Here is a 24,979-nt window from a genome sequence, read left to right on the forward strand (position 1 = left end):
TGGGGGGAACATCCGGAGAAAATGAGGTCAGTGGTGGTGTTGGAGATAATGGCTAGACGTTCAGTGATGTGGTCATGGTCCAAGGAGAGGGAGGAGGAAGTATCTGAGAGTTGGAGCACAGCCTCTGCGAGGTAGAGGTCAATATGCCAGATGACAACAGCACCCCCTTTGTTGGCAGGTTTGATGACAATGTCAGGGTTGGACGTGAGGGAGCAAAGGGCAGAAAGTTCGGAAGGAGAGAGGTTGGAATGGGAGAGGAGGGCTGAAAAATTTGAGACAGCCAATGTCCTATCGGCAGTTCCCAGCACTTTGGGTTGTACTGCTACATAAATGTAAATTCTTTCTTACAAGGAGAAACCAATAGCACATTTGTTTAATCCACAATATAGAGTAGAGTTTAGATCTAGGTGTGGCTCTGCAGTTCAACTGATGCATTAAAGAAACTATATAATTTTCATTGATTTTAAAGGCAGTTTCTGAGACAGACAGCCAATCCAAGCACGGAATCACACCAAGGCAACAAACTGAATATCTACCCTGTATCTCAGTGAATACCTGTCAAGTTTGCAAAATTTGTCCATTGTTTCAGATTTCCAGTGCAAATTTCACTCTCTTGTCCTAATACATTGCATACTCCCAAGTTGCCTCAGGCCGTTTCTTTCTTTTAATGTTACATATTGCAAAAAGATGTTCTGCCTACAATACATATGAGTGATGTGGTATATGAATGTCAGTGCCATGCGATGCAAGGTATGGGGGCTATACTCTCCAATAACTGTTGGATTGCATCAAACAGCACATCCCTACGGTTGCTTGCAGTATGAAAAGTCTGACTGTCCTCAACCAGCCTGTGCTTGCAAAACTCAGAACACAATATCTAATGCTGGATGTGATTCCGTGAATGGACAGCCCTTGTTGAGCCATTCCAAGTGTTCTAAGAATTATACTAAAAATCAATTTAAGATTATCAGTCAGGCTCTCAATGTGGCTTTTTAACACTTGCTAGAAACTTCATAAGTATATTCAAATGCAGGGAAGTGTCTTCTGCAAGCTGAAAGAACATGTACACATTGTGTCTTTTTTAAAACAAGAGAAAGCATGGAGGACAGTAGTTCCTTGATGCATTCTCCATTGAAATATCTCAACCAAAGCTGGCTCGCCAATCAATCAGCACCCTTTTCTCATGCAGTATAAACTGTTGCTTCCTTTGAATTTTGGCATTCTCGCATCTGTCCTGCTGAGTGTAAGATGAAAAGTTTTGACAGCATATCTCTTTTGTTTTCAGAAAATCTCAAGTTGCATATTGTGCTCCTGCTCAAGCCCTAAAGGGGCCAGGGGTTCTCCCGGGAGGACTTTTTAATTTTCCTCGCATCTAGTTCTAAGATGGTCATTGAGCAGTACAAAATATTGCAAGGTTAAAATTTCTTCACATTCCGACAGCCAACGAATTACAAACAAATCAAAACCATCCAAACTGTTGAATTAAAAAGGTATCATATGTATCGTGACAAAATGTCAGCTGACGTGTCAGGATTGATTAATGTAAGTACTAGCTGATACATGTATGTAACTAAGGAACATCTTTTTAAGAAGGGAACATTGCAGGAAACAGTTTACAGACTCCACCAGAATTTCTAAATATAAGGGAGTTGTTCCAAAAATAGTAATGTGCCCACCCATTTGGGGAGTTATTGATGTGATGTATTCATGCAGCTTACTACTGAAGAAAAATTAATTCCAAAGGTTTCTCAATTGGCGAATGTATAAATGGTAGATATAATAAGCAACATTTGTTTTCAAATTGTTAGGTAGCGCCAATTTTATACCATTGCTCATTCAGAATTGTAGTTGAAGGATGCTGTTTACTGCAGATACTGGTCTCAGGACAGAATCTGTAGAGCATGATGTACAACCTGCAGATCCAAGTCACGCTACCAGCTGTGCCGTGCACAGGGCCCTGTTCCTCAGCTGGTTCAGTTTAATCTTATAAGAGAATAAATGGGAGCATCAGCTCTCTCACTGCATTAAACATATTTCACATTAGGATTAAGAAATTCACAGCAGATGCAACATACCCATAGGGCACTTCAAAATATGGATTTGAAGATATAATACACCAAGTGTGAAGCCCCAGGGGATGGGTACTGAGAGGAAAGAATGAGGGGAAAAACTTGTCAGAATGGGCATGCATGTGCCTTCCTTATCTTGAGACCGCTGACCTGACTCCAAAATGCACAGGAATATGTTCAATGGCACTCATCGGAGAATTCAGAGCAATATTACTGCACTGGAAGGCAGCCTGGAGACAGTGACTGCAAAGCCAGATCAGATTTAAGACAGGGATGGCTTGCGCAGATTGAATGTGGTATCACCATCACAATACATTCCCACACACCACCCAAGACATTTCTTGAAGTCGCACCATAAATTAAAACACCATATTTAATCACCTTCATATTAAAGAGAAAGCAAACAATATGAAGGACATAACCGTTTCTGTAATTGGTCCCTCAGCACTCTAGTGAAAATGGTGTATATTACAGATTGTGTCTGCAATGAAGGGAAGAGTGAGTGCTGATTAATTGAACCTACTGCCATACCTGTTCACTCCCACCACCTGGGCTCGGCAGTTCTTCATCAGGTTTAATCCTTGAGCGTTTATTTTGCATTGGGTCGCCTGTGCTGGACACTGCAGACTCACTTGTAGGCTTACTCTAAAAGACAAAAAAAAACTTATTTTAAAGCATGATTGAAGGAAACACAGTTAAATTGTCGGAAATATATCACTGACGCCAGTTATTATTGATTAAAATGATAACAGAATCTGGTCCTGGAGTCATTGTATTATATCGTCAGAATAACATAGCAATAGCCTAGCCAATAAAATAATTCCTTATAGATCTATAACTATCCTTTTAGTTGTGATTTCCACCTTGTTTCTTGTGATCTCTTACCTGTGCAGATTCAGATGGACAAGAGGTGATCTGTGCAGAGGTCAGTACAGTTGACAGGCCAGACATATGGCGCTGAGGAGCAAATGTTGGAGCAGGATGGATAAGAGGAGGACTGTGGCCGAAGGCAGAGCCCAGAGTTTGCTGACGGCTCATTATCTGATGGTGCATTTGTTGGATGGCAACTGGCGTAGCAGGGTAAGGGAAACTCAGAGCAGGACTAGGTAGAAATAAGATACAGAATAGAATCACATGGTAGGCATGTAGGGTGAATAAAGAAATATATTTCGTTATGCACTGTATATTAAAATGTACCTGATGTTCTGAACATACAACTAGAAGAATTAACAGAGTTTCAATCTGAAAGGGTTTCAAGTTAAAAAGTTAACTGAGATCCAACTTCACATTAGAAGCGCTGTTTTTTTTCTACCTGGGAATGCGGTAAACAGCTTACTGGATAATTCCGCTTTTTTTGCGTTAGAAAGTGGCCAATAATTTGAATTCTCCAACCCAAATAACATAACAAAGCAGGAATTCAGTGTTAAAAATAAATCAACCATTTGAATTGAGCAATACGGAATTAAGTGGATACAATTTTAAACCTTTATAAATTGAAAGTTAGCTGTACTAATAAAAACACTAAATATTCCAGATGCACAAAGATCATGTAAAATATTGCTAACTGCAGACAAAAACTGTTAAAACGCCCATTTGCTCTTTTATCTCTCCACTATTGACCTACTCTAGAGATTGATACATAAAATCTACGTTGACATTTCAGTAAACTGTGCTGTCTTAGATGTTTCATACATAAACTGAGGCCTCCTCTGCTCTTTCAGGCGAATGCAGAAGATTCCATCGTGCTATTCAAAGGAAAGCAGGGGACTGATCCCCAGCCCATATTTATTGCTCAACCAAAAGACACAATGTAATTGCAAGTGTTGTTTACATAGAACTTATCTTGTTTCGACCATTAATTGCTACAGGCAGCCGTACACACACACACACACACACACACACACACACACACAGTCCAACTTCTGAACAAGTTGCACAAGAGAACTGTGATGTTCACTGGGCAGACATATGGTTAACATATCTAATAAGCACAACAAGTATCAATATTCCTCCAACCACTCCATCCCCCCCATATCAATTCTCTCACCACCTCCACTCCTGAACATAATCAATACCTGCTGAAGTCCCTTGCTCGATTGAACATTGTCCCTGTGTAAATTTTGGGCTTATGAGGAGGAAACATCAGAATCAGACTGGATCCTGTCCCTTCAAAAAAATCATTCTTCCAGCAACTGTAGTTGGACATGCAGGATGTCCACAGAAACCTCAACTGTTGATGCAAACACATCACAGAATGCTGATCAAATGTATGACCTCACTGATTTATATAGCCTAGTATCTCACTGAAGGGACTCACATCGAGCCACTAGAACAACTATCAAAACTTTCAAATCTAATTTAGAACCATGTTAGACTTTGACCTCAAGTAACAATCCTTCTTGGATACTGCTATGGGGTCAAGGGCAGTGAGTATCTGGCCCAGACTGTCTATGTAAGACTAATAGAGTAGCAAGTGAACTAAGATGGTTGAGATTGATGGAGAATCACCATTTTGCAACTTCTGTTGAAAATAAGCCACCCATTTCTGGTAGACAGTAATGACTGGATGTAGGCTGATTTCTCTTTCAGTTGGATTGTATAAATTCTTGCTTGGGAGATAAAGAGGAATATTTGAAGACATCAGATCAGCTGCTCAAGACTGAGGATTGAAGGTCTTTCCATATTTAGTACTAGGTGGGCGAGGGGGGAAACAATCATATGCTCATACTTGTTGCAGGCAGGAAAACTACATCTTGTTTTGGATTGTTCTGTCTCTTTCTCACTTGTTGCAATCAAGGTTCTGTCTGTTCTTCTGGCCTATAAGCACTGCTGGGAAAGCACTGACCTGTTCCATCAGCAGTCCTCACCCCCCTTTAATTTGCCACATTTCCAGTTGTCCAAGACTCCAGCTATCTCAGTGCTAAAACTGGAACAGAGATAAATTCTTCGGCATACAGTTTCAGTCAAATATTTAAATGGGGAACCTGGTTTCTGAGATTAGGTTGTCCCCCAGGCCACTTCCACTAAAGGTGGAAATTTGTGGATTCGAGTGGGTTTGAAAGCAGGTTTATAGTTTTTTTTTTCAATTTTAATTTTCCACTTAACAAAATCTCACCCATTATGGGAGATCAAAGTTGCCCATATTGAGAATAAAAGGAAGGTTGGTCTTATTGGGGATGTAGCCCAAAGCTGTCCAAATCAAATCCTTTAAGTCTATTTATTAAAGTGAACATAAATAGAACATCCAGGTGAAATACACTGAAAGGCCAAGAAATACACAATACTTGTGTGTCTTTTGGTGAAAGCTTGGAATGGCTTTCACTGCAGCAATGGAACTCCATTACTCTCTTATAGGAGTTGCAGCAAAAAGGACCGTGAAAAGAAAAAGATATAACTGAAGGAGGTTTAAATGTTATCTAATTTCACTAGAGGTTGGGAACTGAGGAATTCTTGGAACAACTCATTCTGATCGACTGCAATAAAGCAGAATTACTATAACCACGTGAGCACAGGTTAGTGTGATTACTACACTTGGAATCATCAAATGAAACATTTTGAACCAGACTTAAGCCATGAGTGAGAAATGTGTGCTTTAATGTTATCGTGTGTGCAAATCCTTGGATTGCACAGTGGGAGAAATGAAACCTTAACTAAAACTTGAAACTTCACTTTAAAGTCGTGGAAATTACCCATCAAAAAAGCAACACAATTAAGCCTTCTTCCCATTAAAAAATATTGCCAAGGTTACCCAGCATTTACTACAGGCTAATTAGGATATTTGTCAAATTCACACTCTGCAAAAGCTTAGCAACTGCAGGGCAAAATGCATTTGATTTAATGTCAGTGAAGTACACTTTTGTACATATATTCATATTTCATTTTCCATTTAATGCAGTACATTTCAATCCTGGCATGAGCTAAGTCTTTCCATATGTCTCGAGATCTTATTACAAACAGAGAAAAAAAAATCAATCATTTAAATCTGTTGTAAGCTTCATGGTTGTCATATCACTCATTCACTTGTGAAGACAGAAAGCTCAGACCATACTGAGTGTCACCTACAGAATTTCCATCAGACTTGTTTAGTTAAAGGAATTGATGGATTAACCTCTCCACTATGAAACTGCCTAAATTGGTGATCAATGAGATTCAATGATAGACTATTCCGTTGGGAAGGCTCTTCTCCCTCCTTGAATTAAATGTCATTAAATGTCTATTAGAGCACATTACACTTGCTAATACCTGTCATCACTTCATTATTTGACTGTACTCTCAGACCATTGTTAGTATACAGGAAATCATATTAAGACTATTCTGCAGTCAACATGATGCTTATATTAGTTGTCAAAACCAGTTAGGAGTGTACAACATAGCAACTCTATTCCTCCCAATTGTGTATTCAGTTACTGGACTCTGCTCAGTCCAATAGTTATTATTGAAATAAAACGTTATTAAATAATTACGAACTTTTGCATCAAGTCATTTCATTAAGAATTTTAATAATTTCAACTTCAAACAATTTTTAAAAAGTAGTATCATTAAAATGAACTATGATATTAAAACTTTTACGACTGACTTTTCTTTCTAGCTTCTTGAAATCTGACAGCTCTGTAACCTATTTCTGATTTAAAACTGTCAGTACTTCTTTCTTTTAGTATATCAAAAACTGAACCACAAAAAATGCTTTTGACAATACTGACAGAAGCAACTCCAGTGGTTGTTTGCAACATGTTTAAAATCATCAAGACGAATGGGGAAACTTTAAGGTGACAGGAGTCAAGGCTGCTGGCTGGAGGTCCAGTGAAAGACCCACACTGTCGCCAATGGAGAAGGCCTTCCAAATGACAAGCAAATCAAGAAATTAGCAAACCACCAGCCATCCACAGGATCAGGACCCCAGGAGCAGGAAGTCCCGGCTGTCAAGAGCTGTTGGCAAATCAGGGTGTGGAGATGCCGGAGTTGGACTGAGGTAAACACAGTAAGAAGTCTCACAACACCAGGTTAAAGTCCAACAGATTTATTTGATAGTAAACCCACTAGCTTTCAGGGTTTGCCCCTTCGTCAGGTGAGTGGAGAGTTCTGGTCACACACAGAGCATATAAAGGCACACACTCAGTTTACAGAATACTGATTAGAATGCGAGTCTTTACAGCTAATCAATTCTTAAAGATGCAGACAATGTGAGTGTAAATAGCGTTAAACATAGGTTAAAGAGATGTGTGTTGTCTCCAGACAGGACAGTAAGTGAGATGTTGAAAGGCCAAGCAAGTCGTGGGGGTTACAGATAGTGTGACATGAACCCAAGATCCCAGTTGAGGCCGTCCTCGTGTGTATGGAACTTGGCTATCAGTCTCTGCTCAGCGACTCTGCACTGTCATATGTCATGAAGGCCGCCTTGGAGAACGTTTACCTGAAAATCAGAGGCCGAATGCCTCTTTGGGTAAACGTTCTCCAAGGCGGCCTTCACGACATACGACAGCGCTGTGTCGCTGAGCAGAAACTGATAGCCAAGTTCCGCACGTGTGACAATGGCCTCAACTGGGATCTTGGGTTCATGTCACATTATCTCTAATCCCCACGACTTGCCTGGGCTTGCAACATCTCACTTACTGTCCTGTCTGGAGACAACACACATCTCTTTAACCTATGCCTAATGCTATCTCCACTCACATTGTCTGCATCTTTAAGAATTGATTAGCTGTAAAGACTCGCATTCTAATCAGTATTCTGTAAACTGTATGTGCCTTTATATGCCTTGTTTGTGACCAGAACTCTCCGCTGACCTGACGAAGGGGCAAACCCCGAAAGCTAGTGGGTTTACTATTAAATAAACTTGTTGGACTTTAACCTGGTGTTGTGAGACTTCTAACTGGGCAAATCAGGGGCCAGCAGATAGTTTTGCTCAGCAGCAGCACTGGGGAGGTAGTGGCTCTCGTGGAAATACATCCACGAGAAGCCTAAGATCATAGAGTAAACCATGCCAGATGGAAGTGCTAATCGGAGGGGTTTCACAGGTGCTGACTTTTGGATATTACATTAAACCACGGCCTGATTTCTCGTCTCAGGTGGACGTAAAAGCTCTTATGGAACAACGTGAAGAGGGGTAGGGGAATTCTCCTGGCCAATAGTTATCCCTCAGCAAAAACCACTAAACGCATATAATGATGGTTTGTTGTTGTTTGTGGGACAAATAAGTTGCTGCATTTACCTTCATTACAACAGTCACGACTCTTCCAAAGTGGTTATATGGCTCTAAAGCATGAAGGAATTATTATTTTTTTTAAAGTAATGTTTATTTACAAGCCACAAATAAGGCTTACATTAACACTGCAATGAAGTAACTGTGAAATTCCCTTAGTCGCCACATTCTGGTGCCTGTTCAGGTCAATGTACCTAACCAGCACGTTTTTCAGACATGGGAGTAAACCAGAGCATCCTGAGAAAACTCATGCAGACATGGGGAGAACATGTCAAATCCATACAGACAGTGACCCAACCCAGAATCAAACTCGGGTCCCTGGTGCTGTGAGGCAGCAGTGCTAACCACTGTGTCACAATTATATACATAATTGAGTTGAAACAATTTCTTATCAAAATTTCTCATAATGCTGAACACTAAGAGCAGAAGCGTTCCCTCCATCACACCCTGGTCCACTCCTCCATTACACCTAACTCCCCATCCCTTTCTCAAGGCACCTCCCTTGCAATCACAGAAGATGCTCCTTTACCTCCTCTCTCCTCACCATTCAAGGGCTCTGACACTCCTTTCAGGTTAAGCAGTGTTTTATTTGCAGTTCCTTCAATTTGGTAGATTGTGTTTGCTGTTCCCAAAATGGTCTCCTCTACACTGGGGAGTCTAAACATAGACTGAGTGACCACTTTGCAGGACACCTTCTCTCAATCCGCAAGAATGGCCCCAACCTTCCTGTTGCCTGCCATTTTAACTCAGCACTGTGCTCTCATGCCCAATTGTCCATCCTTGGCCTGGAGAAATGCTCCAGTGAAGCCCACTGCAAACTGGAGGAGCAACATTCCATCTTCTGGTTAGACATGTTACAACCTTCAAGACTCAACATTGAGTTCAACAACTTTAGATTGTGACCTTTCTTTACCATCTTAACCCCCTTTCATACATCTCAAAAATTTTGTCTCAATGCAAAAAAAACACTCCTTCTAGGTTTTCCAGCCTATCAACTAGCACTGATCACCCATTATGCCAACATAGACTTGATGGGCCAAATGGTCTCCTTCTGTGCTGTCTGTGACCCTCAGAATTAAGTAGGTCAACTTACAACCTGTCAAAGTGATTTTCAACTTACAACCTGTCAAAGTGATTTTCAACTTACAACCTGTCAAAGTGATTTTCCTGCTGATATGGCAAGAGGCCACCCCTGGTCATCTATCTTGCTCTCAAGATTGTTACACTTTTTTTGCAATCTGTTCCAATTGCAGAGTAACATCTAACAGATTTTTCCTTTCTCTCTTTTCTGATGAAGAGCCAAACAGACTCAAAATGTCAACCCTGTTCTCTCTTCCTACAGATGCTGCCAGGCTTTCTGAAATTTTCCAGCATTCTCTGTTTCCAATTCACAAAATTTTGGCTATGTTATTAAATTTTCTATCTTTCTCAAGGAGGAATTTATATTTACTAAGCAGATTTTGTTTTCTACACTGGGTAACATTATAGCTACGTGCAGCAATTGAAATTAACCCTTAGATTGCCAAAAGCACGGAAAGACTTGAAAAAAGTATAGAGTGGAGTCAATGAGCAATAAGTCATTCCAATCCCCATATGTGCTTTGCCATCTGACCCTTGAAGGTCAGACCATACTGTTCTAATTGGGTTTATAATTCTTATTTACTGGTTGGTCTTGACTGAACTTGCTGGCCTGAAGCCTTGCAAAGGTTTGCTTTGAACGTTGTTGCCTCATTAATAAATTACTCCAACATTAAAAACTAAGGTCTGTTGGTAGTTGTACCAGGTAGCTGACAAGCAACACTCCCAGAAAATTACACATTTTTCTTAAATGTCAGATGACATCATGCTGTAGCATTCTAGGGAAATGGTCCATAAGGACGGTTTGTCCACATTTTTATGGTACCACTTTTTACATTCATACAGATGCAGGCGAAAACACAGACAAATCTGAAGTTCACCACACCACCATTACCGCTATTTTCCTACATTCTAAACAAGCATTGGCATTTTAGAAACAGTGGAGAAACCGAGAGAGGTGGAGGTGAGGTGAGCCTGGGTTTGGTCAATGTGCATGTGGAAACTGACCTTGTGTTTTTGGATGGTGTCAACGAGAGGGACCATGTAGATGAAGAGGGGCCAACACATATCCTGAAGGAACACCATGGGTAACAATCCAGGAAGTCACTGCAGATAATTCTCAGGCTATGACTGGATAGTTAAGAATGGGACCAGACAGGTACAATCCCATCCAAGCAAATGACTGCGGAGAGACATGGAGCAGTGGTCACCCTTGTCATAGACTGGAGACTGCCTGAGAAGGATATGGTGGGGTGGTTTACCTTTAGCGCAGTCAGATAGATGTCATTTGTGATTTCCTGAGCCATTTTGATACTATGGCAGGAGTGAAAGCCTGATTGGAGGGATCCTAACATGAATATCTGAGGAAGATGCACACAAATTTGGGAGGCAACATAATGTTCAAGGGCTTTGGAAAGGAAGCGAGGTTGAAGATAGGATAGTTGTTTGCAAGTAGAGATGTCGGGTTTTTTTGAGGAAAGGATGATGATGGCAAAATATGAAGGAGAGGGGTACAGACCTTGAGAAGATAAAACAATGGCAACTAACAAGGAGCCAAGGAAGGGATGTTGGATGACCATCAGCTTTGAGTCTAGAGAGCAAGTAGTGGGTCTCACTGACAAATTGAGCTAAGAGAGAACATGAGGAGAGATAGAAGAGAAAATAGAGAAAACTACAAATTCAGGATGAAGGGAGGAGAGATCCGAAGCGGAAATAGATCAATGGGTTGGGAAAGGGAGGAAGTCACCGAAGCTGAACAGATGGTTTTGACCTTTGTCACAATGAAATCCATGAGCTCCTCGCACTTATTTTTGAAGGCAAAGAGGGAGAAAGAAGAATAAATGGGAGGGTGATTTAACATGGGAACATCAGAATTAGGAGCAGAAGTAGGCAAATTTAGCCTTTCAAGCCTGCTCTGCCATTTAAATCAGATCATGGCTAATTTCTACCCGGTCACAAATCCACCTCCCCACCTGTTCTCCATATGCCTTTAAGCCATTTTTTTTAAAAAATCAGAAATATATCTATGTCCTTCTTGAAACCTTTAAGGATTCAGGACTCAGTCACGCTATGGGACAGCGAGTTCCACAAATTCATCACCCTCTGCGCCAAGTATTTCTCCTTATTTCAGTTTTAAATCTACTGCCTCCCAACCTATACTTGTACTTCTTGTTCTAGATTGCCCCACAAGGGGAAACATTTGGTCTACGTTTACTTTATCAATCCCGTTTAGTGTTTTTTATACTGCGATCAGACCTCTTCACATCCTTCTAAACTCCAGTGAGTACAAGTTCAAACTGTTTAATCTCTCCTCATACATCAGCCCTTTAATCCCTGGAATCAACCTGGTGAACCTCCTCTCAACTGCCTCCAATCCCACCACATCCTCCCTAAAATAAGGAAACCAAAACTGGACACAATACTCCAGATGTTGTCTCTCCAAAACCCTACACAATTGCAACAAGATGATGATGACTAGTGGTGGGGAAAAGAAGCTGGGAATTACCCTGGCCTTCCTATTTAAATAGTGGGTTTCAGTGATGGAGCGGAGGATCAGATAATACTTTGTGTGTTCCAACCAGTCATGGAAATACATACTTGTCCAGTTGACAGCCAAATACATTCAAATCCGTATCCCTTAAACTTAAGGGATGCTGGCATATGTACCAAGGAGAATGATTTGGTTTGATTTTGATTTGATTTGATTTATTATCGTCTCATGTATTAGTATACAGTGAAAAGTATTGTTTCTTGCATGCTATACAGACAAAGCATACTGTTCACAGAGAAGGAAATGAGACAGTGCAGAACACAGTGTTACAATTATAGCTAGGATATAGAGAAAGTTCAACTTAATGTGAGGTAGGTCCATTCATCTTCCCTGATAGCAGCAGGGAAGAAGCTGTTCTTGAGTCAGATGAGAGAATGTAATCATTTCAATGGGGACATGGACAGCAAAGATGGAGAGGATGTGATTGAGCAAATGTGTAGCGAAAGGCATCTCCCTATCTCACTGAGGGTTCAGACCCGTCGGCTAGCATCCCAGCACGTGAAGACAGGTTCCAGCGGATTGAGCGGACGAAATCAATGGCAGGTCCAACGGTGAAGAAGGCGGTCTTTGCAAGCGTCATGGAACGCGAAGAGCAGGCCAAGACACAGAAGACGTCCTGGTCATCCACTGCACCTAGTGCCACCTCCAGCCATCTTGACTCTTGTCTTGCCACTGGACCTAGATGGGAATTGGGAAGAGAGAGCGAGGCTGGCGCTGCACAACCCTCCCTCACTTTAATCCAAATCAAGCACTAGTCTCAACACCATCATCATCATCAGTGTCCTATTCAACCCTTGAAGTCCTGTGGTGATGAGCGAGTGACAAAGCAGCAGGTGTGGATACACTAGGAGCTGTAGTCACGGACCTGCACGCAGGCGGCTCAGGTCTAATGGTCGTTTTCTACTGACCGAAGCAGAAGTGAAACTCGGCGTCTACCTGGGCGACTGAGCAGACCTCTTCAGGAATGCACTGCTCACCTCCGTAGAATTAGGAAGGGGCTAGAAAAGGTGCCCTAAACATTGCCTGCTTCACTACACCCTGGCCAGTTTACCGTGTCTGGTGGGGATCCCATCTTGCGGTCAAACAAACAAAATAAAACTCAAGGTGACACAGCTCACCATTGGCACTTGGAACGTGCGCATGCTTTTGGACAACCCTAAAGCAGACAGACCAGAGAGAAGAACAGCCTTAGTTGCCAGAGAGCTTGCAAGATACAACATTGACATTGCAGTCCTGAGTGAAACTCCTTTGGTCAACGTAGGTCAGTTGACTGAAATTGGAGGTGGATACATTTTTTTCTGGAGCGGTTGCGGCATCGATGACTGTCATGATGCTGGAGTTGGATTCACCGTCAGGAGTCACCTTGTTCCGAAACTTGATAGTCTACTCAAGAGTGTGAACAACCAGCTTATGACATTACAGCTTCCACTACAGAACAGACGTCAAGCCACCCTGATCAGCGCCAATGCCCCCACAATGAACAACCGAGATGAAAGACAGGTTCTACGAAGAACTAGACACCCTACTATCAGCAGTGAGCAGTACCGACAAGCTGATCTTGCTTGGCAATTTCAATGCAAGAGTAGGGTGTGACTCTGCAATCTGGCAGGGAGTCACTGGGAGACATGGAGTGGGTAAGTGTAACAGTAATGGCCTACTCTTAATGAAGACCTCTGCAGCACACGACTTCCTCATCACGAACACAACCTTCCGTCTGCCGACCCGTAACAAGACCTCCTGGATGCACCCCCGCTCTAAGCACTGGCATCTTATCGACTGTATCATTGTCAGGAGAAAAGACTGGCAGGATGTCAGAGTTACCAAGGCCACGTGTCACAGGCTCATTGTCTCCAAAATGAGACTCCACATCAGACCCAAGGGGCGACCACAAGGAAACAAGGTTATGAAAAGAATCAATGCAGCCAAGCTAAAGAACCCGAGCATAGCTTCAGCGCTGGCTGAACACTTAGAAATCAAGCTTGCTGACCTACACCTCACAGGCAGCACGGAGGACGACTGGGAACACTTCAGGGATGCTGTCCATACATCTGCACTGAATATGCTCGGGCCCTCTACCTGCAAGCAGCATGACTGGTTCGATGAGAATGATGAGGAGATACAGGCTGTACTTGTTGAAAAGCACTGTCTTCACTGGGCCTGTCAGAACGACCCATCTTCAGCTGCCAAGAAAAATGCTGTTACCAGTGCTCATAGGACAGTCCAGAATAAACTGCATAAAATGCAGAATGCCTGACTGAGCTCCAAGGCAGATGAAATACAGGGATACGCTGACAGAAACAACTTGAAACAGTTCTATAAAGTCCTCAACATTCTCTACAGACCTCAATCTCATGGGAGTTCCCTCCTCCTGAGTACAGATGGTACAACTCTCACTGCAGAGAGGGCTCAGATCCTGCAGAGATGGGCTGAACACTTTGAAGCCGTCCTCAATCGAACTTCATCTATTAAGGATGAAGCAATAGACAGGATTCCCCAGGTCGATATCAACAGTGCCATGGATGACTCAGCGGTAGTAGCCAAAGTCACGAAAGCTGTCAGCCAGCTATCCAGTGGCAAAGCCTTAGGGGCAGATGCCATCCCTGCAGAGATCTACAAAGCTGCCAGTCCTGTACTTACCAAGAAGCTCACCGAGCTGTTCCAGTCCTTTTGGAAGCAAGGATCCATTCCTCAGGAACTTAAAGACGCTTCCATCGTACACCTCTACAAGTGGAAGGGCAATCGTCAAGTATGCAACAACCACCGAGGAATCTCACTGCTCTCCATCACAGGAAAAACCCTCAGAAGAGTCCTGCTAAATAGTCTGGTCACTCATCTGGAGCTAGGCCTGCTTCCAGAGGCACAATGTGGCTTCCACAAAGGCCGTGGGACTACTGACATGATTTTTGCTGCACGCCAACTTCAGGAGAAGTGTCAGGAGCAGAATCGCGAGCTCTACACAACCTTTGTTGATCTCACGAAAGCCTTCGACACTGTCAGCCGACAAGGCCTGTGGAGGATCATATCAAAGTCCGGCTGCCCTCCCAAATTCATTCAGATGGTACGCCAGTTCCATGACGGCCAGAGTACTGGATGACGGAGAATCCTCTGAGGCACTCCCAGTCACTAATGGCGTCAAACAGGGCTGTGTGCTTGTACCCACACTGTTCAGCATGATGTTTACTGCCATGCTGAATGATGCCTTCCAGGACAGTGCTGCTGGAATCAGCCTCAAGTACAGAGTGGATGGGAAGCTCTTCGATCTCAGGAGACTTCAAGCTATTACCAAAGTGAAAGAGACTGTTCTGAGCGATTTCCTCTTTGCTGATGACTGTGCCCTATATGCTGGCTCAGACCCAGAGATGCAAGTCAGCGTGAACAAATTTTCCACTGCTTATGACAACTTTGGACTCACCATCAACATTAAAAAGACTTAAGTTCTGCACCAGCCTGCTCCTCACGCAGCATACACAGAACTCATAATCACAATCAAAGGGCAGAAACTACAGGCAGTGGACCAGTTCACTTATCTTGGCAGCACCCTCTCCCAAGCAGTGACTATTGATACAGAAGTTAACTGCAGAATAGCAAAGGCAAGTTCTGCTTTTGGTAGACTACGCTCCACTGTATGGCAACTTCGAGGAATCAGCCCAGCAACAAAACTGAAGGTCTACAACGTCATTATACTCACTACCTTCCTGTATGCCTGTGAAACGTGGACTGTGTATCGAAGGCATGCGAGACACTACAATCCTCCCACACTCAGTCATTTCCACATGTCGCAGAATATTATGCATCAGATGGCAAGACAAAGTATCAGACACTGAAGTTCTCTCCAGAGCAAGTCTACCATCAGTCCACACACTGCTGATGAGAGCGCAGACCCGGTGGGCAGGTCATGTCATCCGTATGTCAGACGAGCGCATACCCTAGCAGCTCCTTTTTGGGGAACTCTCTGCTGGAAGACGCTCGCATGGAGGGCAGGAGAAACATGACAAAGATACACTCAAGGCCTCCCTGATGTCGCTTGACATTGACACGACCACCTGGGAAACACTGGCATAAAACCACCCTACCTGGCGCTGCCTCATCCACAAAGGCCGTCAAGCTTACGAAGCAAGTGTGTGTTGCTGAAGCACAACTTAAGCGCGAGCTGCGCAAGTCCAGAGCGACCAGCGCAACAACTACAGTGTCTACACACTGATCATGCCTGATCAGTCATCTTCGGACACATCTCATCCAGCCTCAAAATGACTAATGGTGTCGAGGTCCTCGTTGATGACAATGGGCGAACAACAACAACAACAACAGCTAAAGAAAATTCATCATGGACTGTAGGATTTCTGCATCAAGGTTGAGAGATTTTATTCAATGAAATGGATATCATGGCTGTATGGGTGGAATTCTCTCCAATAAGAAACTAAGTCATAACGGTGAGAATAATGGAGTGATCCGTGCCAGTCTCTCAGGTGCATGTCACACTACAATCCTCCCACACTCAGTCATTTTTTTTGGAGAGTTGGGAGTTTCACACTGTTCTCTGAGTGATTGGGGGTATGGCTGGGTGGGGCCCACGGGTGAGTGCCTAAACATGCCAGTGAGCCCTACTTCAGAGCTCTGGGGTGCCATTTTGCATGGGTGCCCCGAGCTCACCTTGTAATCGGAGACCTCCTCCCACCCGCCACAGACACTTCGCCCCTTCCCCAACACGGGTCACCGACATCAGAGCCTTTCCAATGGGTCCCCTGCCTGACCTCTGAAATAACCCCCCCACTGTGACCTTCAACCTGTGCCCCCCATCGTGACCGCCTTTATGATCCATCACCCTTCCCATCTTAGCCCCCATTCAGGGCCCACACACTTGGCACTGCCCCTGGCACTTTGGCAGTGCCCAACTGGAACCACCAAGGTGGCCACTGCCAGGATGTCCATTGGCCATCGCCAGTGTGTCAGGTGGGCCCCACCCAGCCATACCCGCAATCACTCAGAGACCCCCGGCACGCTGGTGGAGACCAATAATGATTCTCCCCGTTGTCGCGGTGCATCCGAAGGCCGAAAACATCCGTGTGTTTGGGATTGAATGGGCCACGCATATTTAAATGCAACTTTAAAACTAGTTTGCGTCATTAGGAAAGGACTGGGAGACTCGCAAACTGTTTGATGCCTGACACAAAACAGATTTTTAGGCCTGCACACTTTTCTCCGATAGCGGTGCGATCTGCTAATGTCGCGGGAAAGACATAAAAAAAAATCGCCCTCATTGTTTATGGGAAGCAACAGGTGCTGTAGAATCAGAAACAAACTAAGAAAAGGGGTTAGTACTCAGCAAATGTTTTTCTAGAAAAATTAAGACAGCAGATGTGAGCATAAAGAGGATAGACAGGTCAAGCACTATAGCGCAACATATTAACTTGAAGAAGGGGGCATTACTAATGTCAGTGATTCAGCAATTGCACTTGGTCTCTGAGTTGTCTGTGCAGTAGGTCATTCCTCTCTAGGGAGGGGATAGGTGAGTGGGAAAATTGCCACAAAAGAGATTCAAGGTCTAAAAAAAAGGGTAGGCTCCAGTTCAACAACAAACAGAAAGAAAAATCTCATTCACACAAAAGAATGTCGAAAAACATTCACCTCAAAACCCTATGTTGCATTGTGATTGTATGTGCGTGTGTGTAATCATGAATTATTACAATGCACTAAGGCTGTGGCAGACAGTGTGTATGATTGATAGGGTATTAATCAGAAGATGCATATCAGACTCAAAATGTGTTCTTGAGCATACTTCTAATGGTAAATTTCATGTTCACTGAGCTCTCTGGCAGTTTGTCCAATTTATTTTTCCATGTGCTACCTATTCATCAAAGTACGAAGTGACTTAACTCTCTCCTCTTCAATTATCTAATAGACTAATAGAGACTTTGACCATGTGCCACAACATTATATTTCAAATGATTGTTATCTAAGGGTTAATTCATTTATTTTATGTATATGTTTCTGTAAAACAAAAAGCGCACCTTAATCTGCACCATCCTTTCACATACAGATTGATCTATCATCAACAAACAGTAGGGTATAAAACAGTGTTAACTACCAGTTTCTGCATGATATTACAACCCTGCTGGATTGCAAGCTTCATTGCAATCTATGGAATTTACTTCAAAATATATTTTAGCTACTGTTCACAGTGTAAAAAGCACTCATCAGCCAAGCAATTTATAATGGGTAAGGACAACACAGAAATGGAAGGGGCCTAAGAATTGCCTTCAAGCTTAATGTTACGCAGTAATAACTAAATTAGAACAATTTTGGTTATCAGCAATGGTGTTTCAGATTTTAAACCTCACCTATATACCATCCAAACAATATTCTTCCAGAACGTTTAATGGATCAAAAACATAGGACTCAAACAATTATGAAAGACATCATGTGGTAGCAATGTCACCTTAGTCAATTCCATGTGAAAATTGGTATCTGTAAAACACCTGTACATTAATTATGTAGTGCTGTTTCTCAAATTAGGCTTTTTAAAAAATGTCACGCATAAAGCCACATTACTGAAAACGTCTTCTCTCAAACTGCAAAATATGCTACTACTCACTACCTTCTCTTTCCGAGTACAACTCAAATACTTTCTACCCCTCTGGGACTCTGGAAACTCGAGCTATTCTTGGCTATGCTGTGAGCCTGACAGAGACACAACAGACACTACATTCAACAACAGACTTCAACCTGCAGTCTCCATAAAGGGGGCTTCACACCGTTCTGTAATGCAATATACTGAGACAATCGGAGTAACTCACAAATGGCAAAACAAGGAGGTCAGCAGCACACAATCATTTACATCTTTCTGATCATCGGGAGGAAGATAAAACACTATCAAGGCAAATTCCATTGCAGCAGGTGATAGTTCTCCACTTAGTAAAGCCCCAGTGAATTGCTGTGGCACTGTTTTTCTCTCTCTCTCTCTCTAGGTTAGTTTGGTTGTCTTGGCATTAATTAAATATTGCTGATTAAACCAAAACTTTATTCCTCCAGCAAGATTTTGGCTGTGGAAGAAATGAATGGAACACACTGAGCTACAGATGTCTCGAATGAGGCGACAAATATTTGTCTCCCGCGTAAGCTGAACAGCTGAAAAAGCAAGCGTGCCTCTAGCCTTTTGCCCAGTCTGATCTCTGGGTTCCTCTAACCTTAGTTAGTTAAGTTCCAAGCTCAAGTCTTTTCAGGTTTTTTCACATAAAAACGAGTACACCAGCAAAAAAGGCAGAATCCAAAGTGCAGAAATATTTTATAACTATTTTAAGGAACATATATTTTCTTCACAGAAACATACGACTCACAAGTAATTGCAAGATAAATAATGAATGGCCCCTTTTTCTCTCTACATTAAAGGAGATGTTTTCACTGGTTCATAAAGATGATGATGACTCCTGAACAAAAAGAACTTGTTCAGCTAAACAATGGCATAAAACCCACCCTGTCCTGCGGTGCCATTGTACTTTGAGGAAGCTCCACAAAATTACAAAAAAGAACCAGTGTTATAGTTTCCAGACCATCACAATTTATATAAAGGGAAAAAAGGGGTTATTAAAAAAAAAATGGAACTTAAATGGATAATCAAGTAGCAATCCATAGATCATTATCGTTTTTAAAGCTGAAGTCACAGATCTGGTGAACCCAGAGTAAGAGCGAATCCTTCTTACCTTATTGCACCGGCAGCCAAATGACCATAGGAGCCACTGGTGGAGGAGCTGCTACGGGAGTTATTGAGAATGGTGACCAAGGAGTTGGGGGAAGTTCTTATCATAGTCTGAAGGTCAAAGTTGGGATCTGACAATGGGGATATAGACAATGAACGCTTTCGGCTTGGCCTGGTTGACAACCTTGGACTGGAAAATCGAGAGCCTGTTGCATTAAAGAAGAGAATTAGAGCAGAGTATCATGTCATATTTCATGTTCAAGCTGCCTATTTATTCATCATGCCCAACTAATGTGTAGAAGGGGGCTCAAAAAAATGACTCTCTCTGATAAGTAGCTTACTTCTCACCTGTGATCTACTGGCTGCAATTGAGGAAAATTAGGAAGAAGAATTTATCTTCCACTGCCTTACCTCAGGGGAGCTCTGTTTATTAATGTGCAAGCAAAATGATAAATTGCTAAACAAAAAGTAACGGCTTCTATGTATTGCCCCACTCATTTCTAGTGATTTATGAATCTGACGGCTGCTTAGACATTCACATCATTAATTCACCACAAGCAGCGAGACAGTGGTTCAGACCTGCACAAGGAATAAGGAAACCTTCAGAACAAAAGCTGACTGAATAGAAAATAAAAGTTGAGAAATTTCAAGTTGAAATTAAGTTGTACAGTGTGCAGCTTCCACTGACTGGAGCTCAAGATGCCAAAGTTATGCTGAGAAACTTATCTCCAAAGCATTGGCAATTATTTTTATACTTGTTAGAACAATCCATGTGGCCAGGGTAATAATTTAATTGGGGCACATTTACTGCTTCCAACAGTCACTTAAGAGCCAACATTCTCATATATTAGGCAAGTGCAAATTTGGGCACAAAATTGCAGTGAAATGTAAATGGATGAAAATATTTTTTATGTACAAATTCAGGTGTAAGTGAAGCTGGTAAACACTGGTTCCAATTTTCCAGGAAGGATACAGGGAGCATATGCTGGAATAACCGGACTCCTGTCTGTTTCCTTTGTAATCTTGAAGTTGAATGATTAGAGAAGATCAACTGCCTTTGTGTCCCTACATTTTCAATCACTAGAGGGCTGAAATACAGAGCATAAGTAAGTCTGACCAGTGCCAAAGTGGGTCTCAGCTGAGTCCCTGGGGCCAAAAGGATGAACGAAAGTGGGAAGCTGGGTCAAATGAGGCAGATTATTAGCCAAACACCTATGACAAAAAATATATCAAAACTTAGTCTTGTTCTCAAGTAAATGATAATTGAATAGTTAGGCAAAATTGAAGTGTTAGCGTTTGAACTAACTATAAATCTCATCATGACTGTAACTGTGTTCTTCTGCTGCTACGGCAAACAATAGCCTGCACTGAATTACAAGCACTTATATTTTACTTTCATTCACAATTCTTACTAGGGAATGGCAGTGTAGTGAAGGCAAAATTCTGAGAACTTTTCAATAGAAAAAAATGTCACATTATACTCAGACCTGATGTTTCTGGCACACTCTATGGTTATGCTGTCAGGCAACAGCCTGGAATTATCGTGCAGGGCTTGTTTTGTTATAAATGCTGTGCAAATGGCCATACAAACAAAAATTAAAGGGAACATGAACTGAAAAAAACTGACCAAGGACAACAACTATGTTTTAAAGGGAACATTGCTTCAAGCTGAGTATAAATTCGATGTGAAAGCGTCAGAAGTATTTTCAGGATAATATTAACTGCACTTTTCCTGTTCATTTATAAATGAAAGTGAAATTCCACCCATTTGTCTTCTCACCCTAATTAAACAGACTCTGAGCATTCTTGTTCTTTATAAATTGGAAAATGCAGACATTACCAATTTAGCATGAGACAATAACACTTATCCAGTCGGACTGTACTTACACCTTACAGCAAAATATCTAGTTTTAACAAATATAAAGCAGATTTTTCAATCATTTGCCACAAGTCTTCATTTTAAAAGTCATACCTGTTATCAGTGTTGGTTTAGAGATTTGCTCCCTGTATTCAGGTAGCAATGAAAGCTATCAAAAACTATAATCACTATTTTAAAAAAGGCAGCAGTTTGATTATTTTACCTTATATTACCTGTACCATTATAATTAATACATTGTTTTGTGAACCACCCTCTTTTTCTAAATTCCAAACTTAAAAGCCAAGGGCTTTATGGACGACAAATGTAATAAGCCTACAGTACAAATCCCAGTAGGGATCTCCTTAATCAAAAGAGTTTCAACAAAGCATCAAGTAAAGCAGAAGCAGAGATAAATTAAGCATCATAATATCACCAATAGACCTGATACAAAGTTTGAACTGGCCGGAAAAAAAACCCAAAAGAGCAGTTAGCTCCTGGGCCATCATTATAATCAATCAGGGTTATGGATTTAGCTCAATGACAGGAAATAATTTTTCACACATGAACTGTATTACCATGATGTCAATCCCCCATAATAATGATCTCAGAAGAGAAGTTTGATTGTAGTTTTTGCACGTTAAACCTCAATGAGTGGTGAGAATATGGAACTTGCTCCTACATGGAACGATCAAGGCAAGTAGTGTGAATTGCCTTTAAGAGGAAGCTAGATAAACATATACGAGGAGAAAGGGTTATAAGGATACGTTGAAAATGTGAGATGAAATGGGATGGGGAGAGTTGTGTGGAGCATAAGCATCAGCAAAGATGTTGGTCTGATTGGCCTGTTTCTGTACTGTAAAAATCTCTATAAAATTAGCCTTTTAACTTCACTACCGTCTAAATCATGCATGTGGTTTCATTGCTTAAAGCCTAAGGGAGACAGCAAGTAGAAATAAGTTTTATCTGGGGCTCGGGAGCAGCAGAGTTCCACAAGTTCTGGGCATGTCTGCTCATAGTACACAAGTACGATAAGAGGGAAAATATTGTAATTTAACTATTCACCAATGAGTGGGATAATAAATTACTGGAGAAATGTTTTGTTTCAATTGAATTTGAGGTTCACGAACTTGAGAATGGACGAAATGTTGTTGGGTAAAACATGCAATCATCCACACTAAGCAAAGTAACTGCACCAGCTTTTCTAGTGTAGAATGCAAGGTTAGTAAAAAAGAGTTTGCAAAATCGTTAACATCTGTGAAAACCACCTCCACCAACTGCTCTTCAAAAAGATGAAAATAAATAATTTTTAAACTGCTGTGTCAAATGCAATGACAGACATTTGAATGGGAAAATCGGATTTTATTGTTAATCAGCATCAGAAGAATAGATCCACACCGAGGTGGTGTGAATCTCCTACAGGGAATGATCAGATTTTGATAGGGCAAAACGTCCCTAATCCAGACTGAAGTTTGATATTGACTGAAGTTTAGACCTTTGTAATTGCTTTGTGCAAAGTGAAGGGGTAAATTCATCCTGTTCAAATTAAAAGGAAGTACTGAATAAACAGACTCCCATCAGCTGGAAGGAGGTGAGGTTAGGCGACCTTCCCACAATGCAGTCTTCTTTTAATCTTCTATTTACACTGTAAAATAACTCATTTGCATAATATCACTTTGCACATTTGCCCCACACATTAAAACAATACCTAATTTAAATGTTGCTGCTGCTTGACTTGAATTATACAAAACCTAGTTTTATTAGTCTATTTAAAAGAAGCTGGTCTCATTATAGTTCTATGTAGAAAAGTGACATAACTTTTTCATCACTTTATTGTATTTGAACTAATAATCTCATAATCGGCTGAAATTTCCGCATCATCCCACTTACAACCCAGATTTTCCCTTTTGGAAAGCGTACATTTAGCAGGCTCCAGACATACTAATGGGACTAATAAACCTGACTTGAACATTTATGAGCTCTGTCACAGAATTTGTTTTGAATTCAATGAGACGACAGTAATGTTAAAACTCTTTCAATATAATAAATAAATACAATCTTGTCAGCCACTGATTTTGAACTCAAAAAGCACTTTCAATTTGGTTCTTCCAACCCAGAATAAAACCAGCTATTTGAAATGTTCTTTTTTACTCAAACAAGATAAAAGCATTTGGATTGTTAGAATTATTTTACCCTGAAGTGTTTTTTTTCCCCTCTCGGAGCTGCACGCTATTGCCAGTTTTCAGGTAAGAGGCTTCTGTGATTGCAACTCAGAGGTTGGCCACTGGGAGGTGCATTGGTGCATTGACTTGCACAGCCTGCTGCCAATGAAGTACCTCACGCAGCCTGAGATTGAGAAAAGGTCTATGTGGAGAGTTGAGAGGGTAGAACTCAGCGCCTTATCAATTCACGGCATGCTGCATAAATATAATAACACGCCAGCTCCTCACACAGCTGTAGAGATACAATCCAAGGAAGACTTAAAATGGTCCAATACCATTTTCTCTGACCTTTTTAGATCTTCCTCTTCAAAGTCATTCCCCGCTTCCCAACTGAATGGAAAATAGGACACATATTTCTGTACATCCCACTGCTATATCGAATCCCGTAGGAAATGTACGAGAATGTCACAGGTAGAATTCCCCTTGCACACCTCCCCCAAATTGCTGTTCCTTTATTGGGGAAAACACTGTAAGGAATCTCACAACACCAGGTTAAAGTCCAGCAGGCTTATTTGGTAGCAAAAGCCACAAGCTTTCGGAGCGCTGCTCCTTCGTCAGGTAAGTGGGAGGTCTGTTTGCAAACAAAAAGGTTAAAGAGATGTGTATTGTCTCCAGCCGGGACAGTTAGTGAGATTTTGCAAGTCCAGGCAAGTCATGGGGGTTACAGATAGTGTGACATGAACCCAATATCCCGGTTGAGGCCGTCCTCATGTGTGCGGAACTTGGCAATCAGTCTCTGCTCACCGACTCTGCGCTGTCGACTGTCGTGAAGGCTGCCTTGGAGAACGCTTATCTGAAGATCAGAGGCTGAATGCCTGTGACCGCTGAAGTGTTTTCCAACAAGAAGGGAACACTTGACTTGTAGAGATCTCCAACACGGGCAGTACGTTGAATGAGAGCACAGAGGGTGCTCTGAAGGCCCGGATCAAAGGTCTTGATCAGAGTGTTGAGTTGACGGGTGTATTCTTTGGTCGTTCTGTGGGTAACTGTCTGTAGTATTCCTCGTTGTTCAGTTGTCGGTACTCTTCTTTGCAATAATCCATTCTGTTCAGTATGATGATGGCCCCTCCTTTGTCTGATGGTTTGATGACAAAGTTGCAGTTGGTCTTGAGAGAGCAGATGGCGTCACATTGTTCTTGGGTGATGTTCACCACACATGCTATACAGTAAATACATCAATGACATTTTCTTCCTTTGGACTCATGGTGAACAATCACTGAAACAACTATATGACGACATCAACAAGTTCCTTCCCACCATCAGACTCACCATGGACTACTCTCCAGACCGGTTGCATTCTTGGGCACACGGAT

General features: G+C 41.9%; 1 protein-coding gene across 3 annotated transcripts in view; it reads right to left on the minus strand.

Annotated features, from left to right (window-relative positions):
* Nucleotides 1-24,979, minus strand: part of LOC145346438 (transcriptional activator GLI3-like) — a 350,295-nt gene that overhangs the window by 50,162 nt on the left and 275,154 nt on the right. For all 3 annotated transcript variants that reach the window (XM_080193632.1, XM_080193634.1, XM_080193635.1), the window contains 3 exons: nucleotides 19,594-19,795; nucleotides 2,955-3,171; nucleotides 2,601-2,714 (listed from right to left, as the gene is read on the minus strand). In XM_080193632.1, coding sequence (XP_080049758.1) covers nucleotides 2,601-2,714; nucleotides 2,955-3,171; nucleotides 19,594-19,795 — 533 coding nt within the window. The remainder of the gene's footprint in view (nucleotides 1-2,600; nucleotides 2,715-2,954; nucleotides 3,172-19,593; nucleotides 19,796-24,979) is intronic.

This window comes from Carcharhinus amblyrhynchos, chromosome 8 (genome assembly GCF_965287045.1).
Source record: "Carcharhinus amblyrhynchos chromosome 8, sCarAmb.v2.hapA, whole genome shotgun sequence".
Classification (NCBI taxonomy): Eukaryota; Metazoa; Chordata; class Chondrichthyes; order Carcharhiniformes; family Carcharhinidae; genus Carcharhinus; species Carcharhinus amblyrhynchos.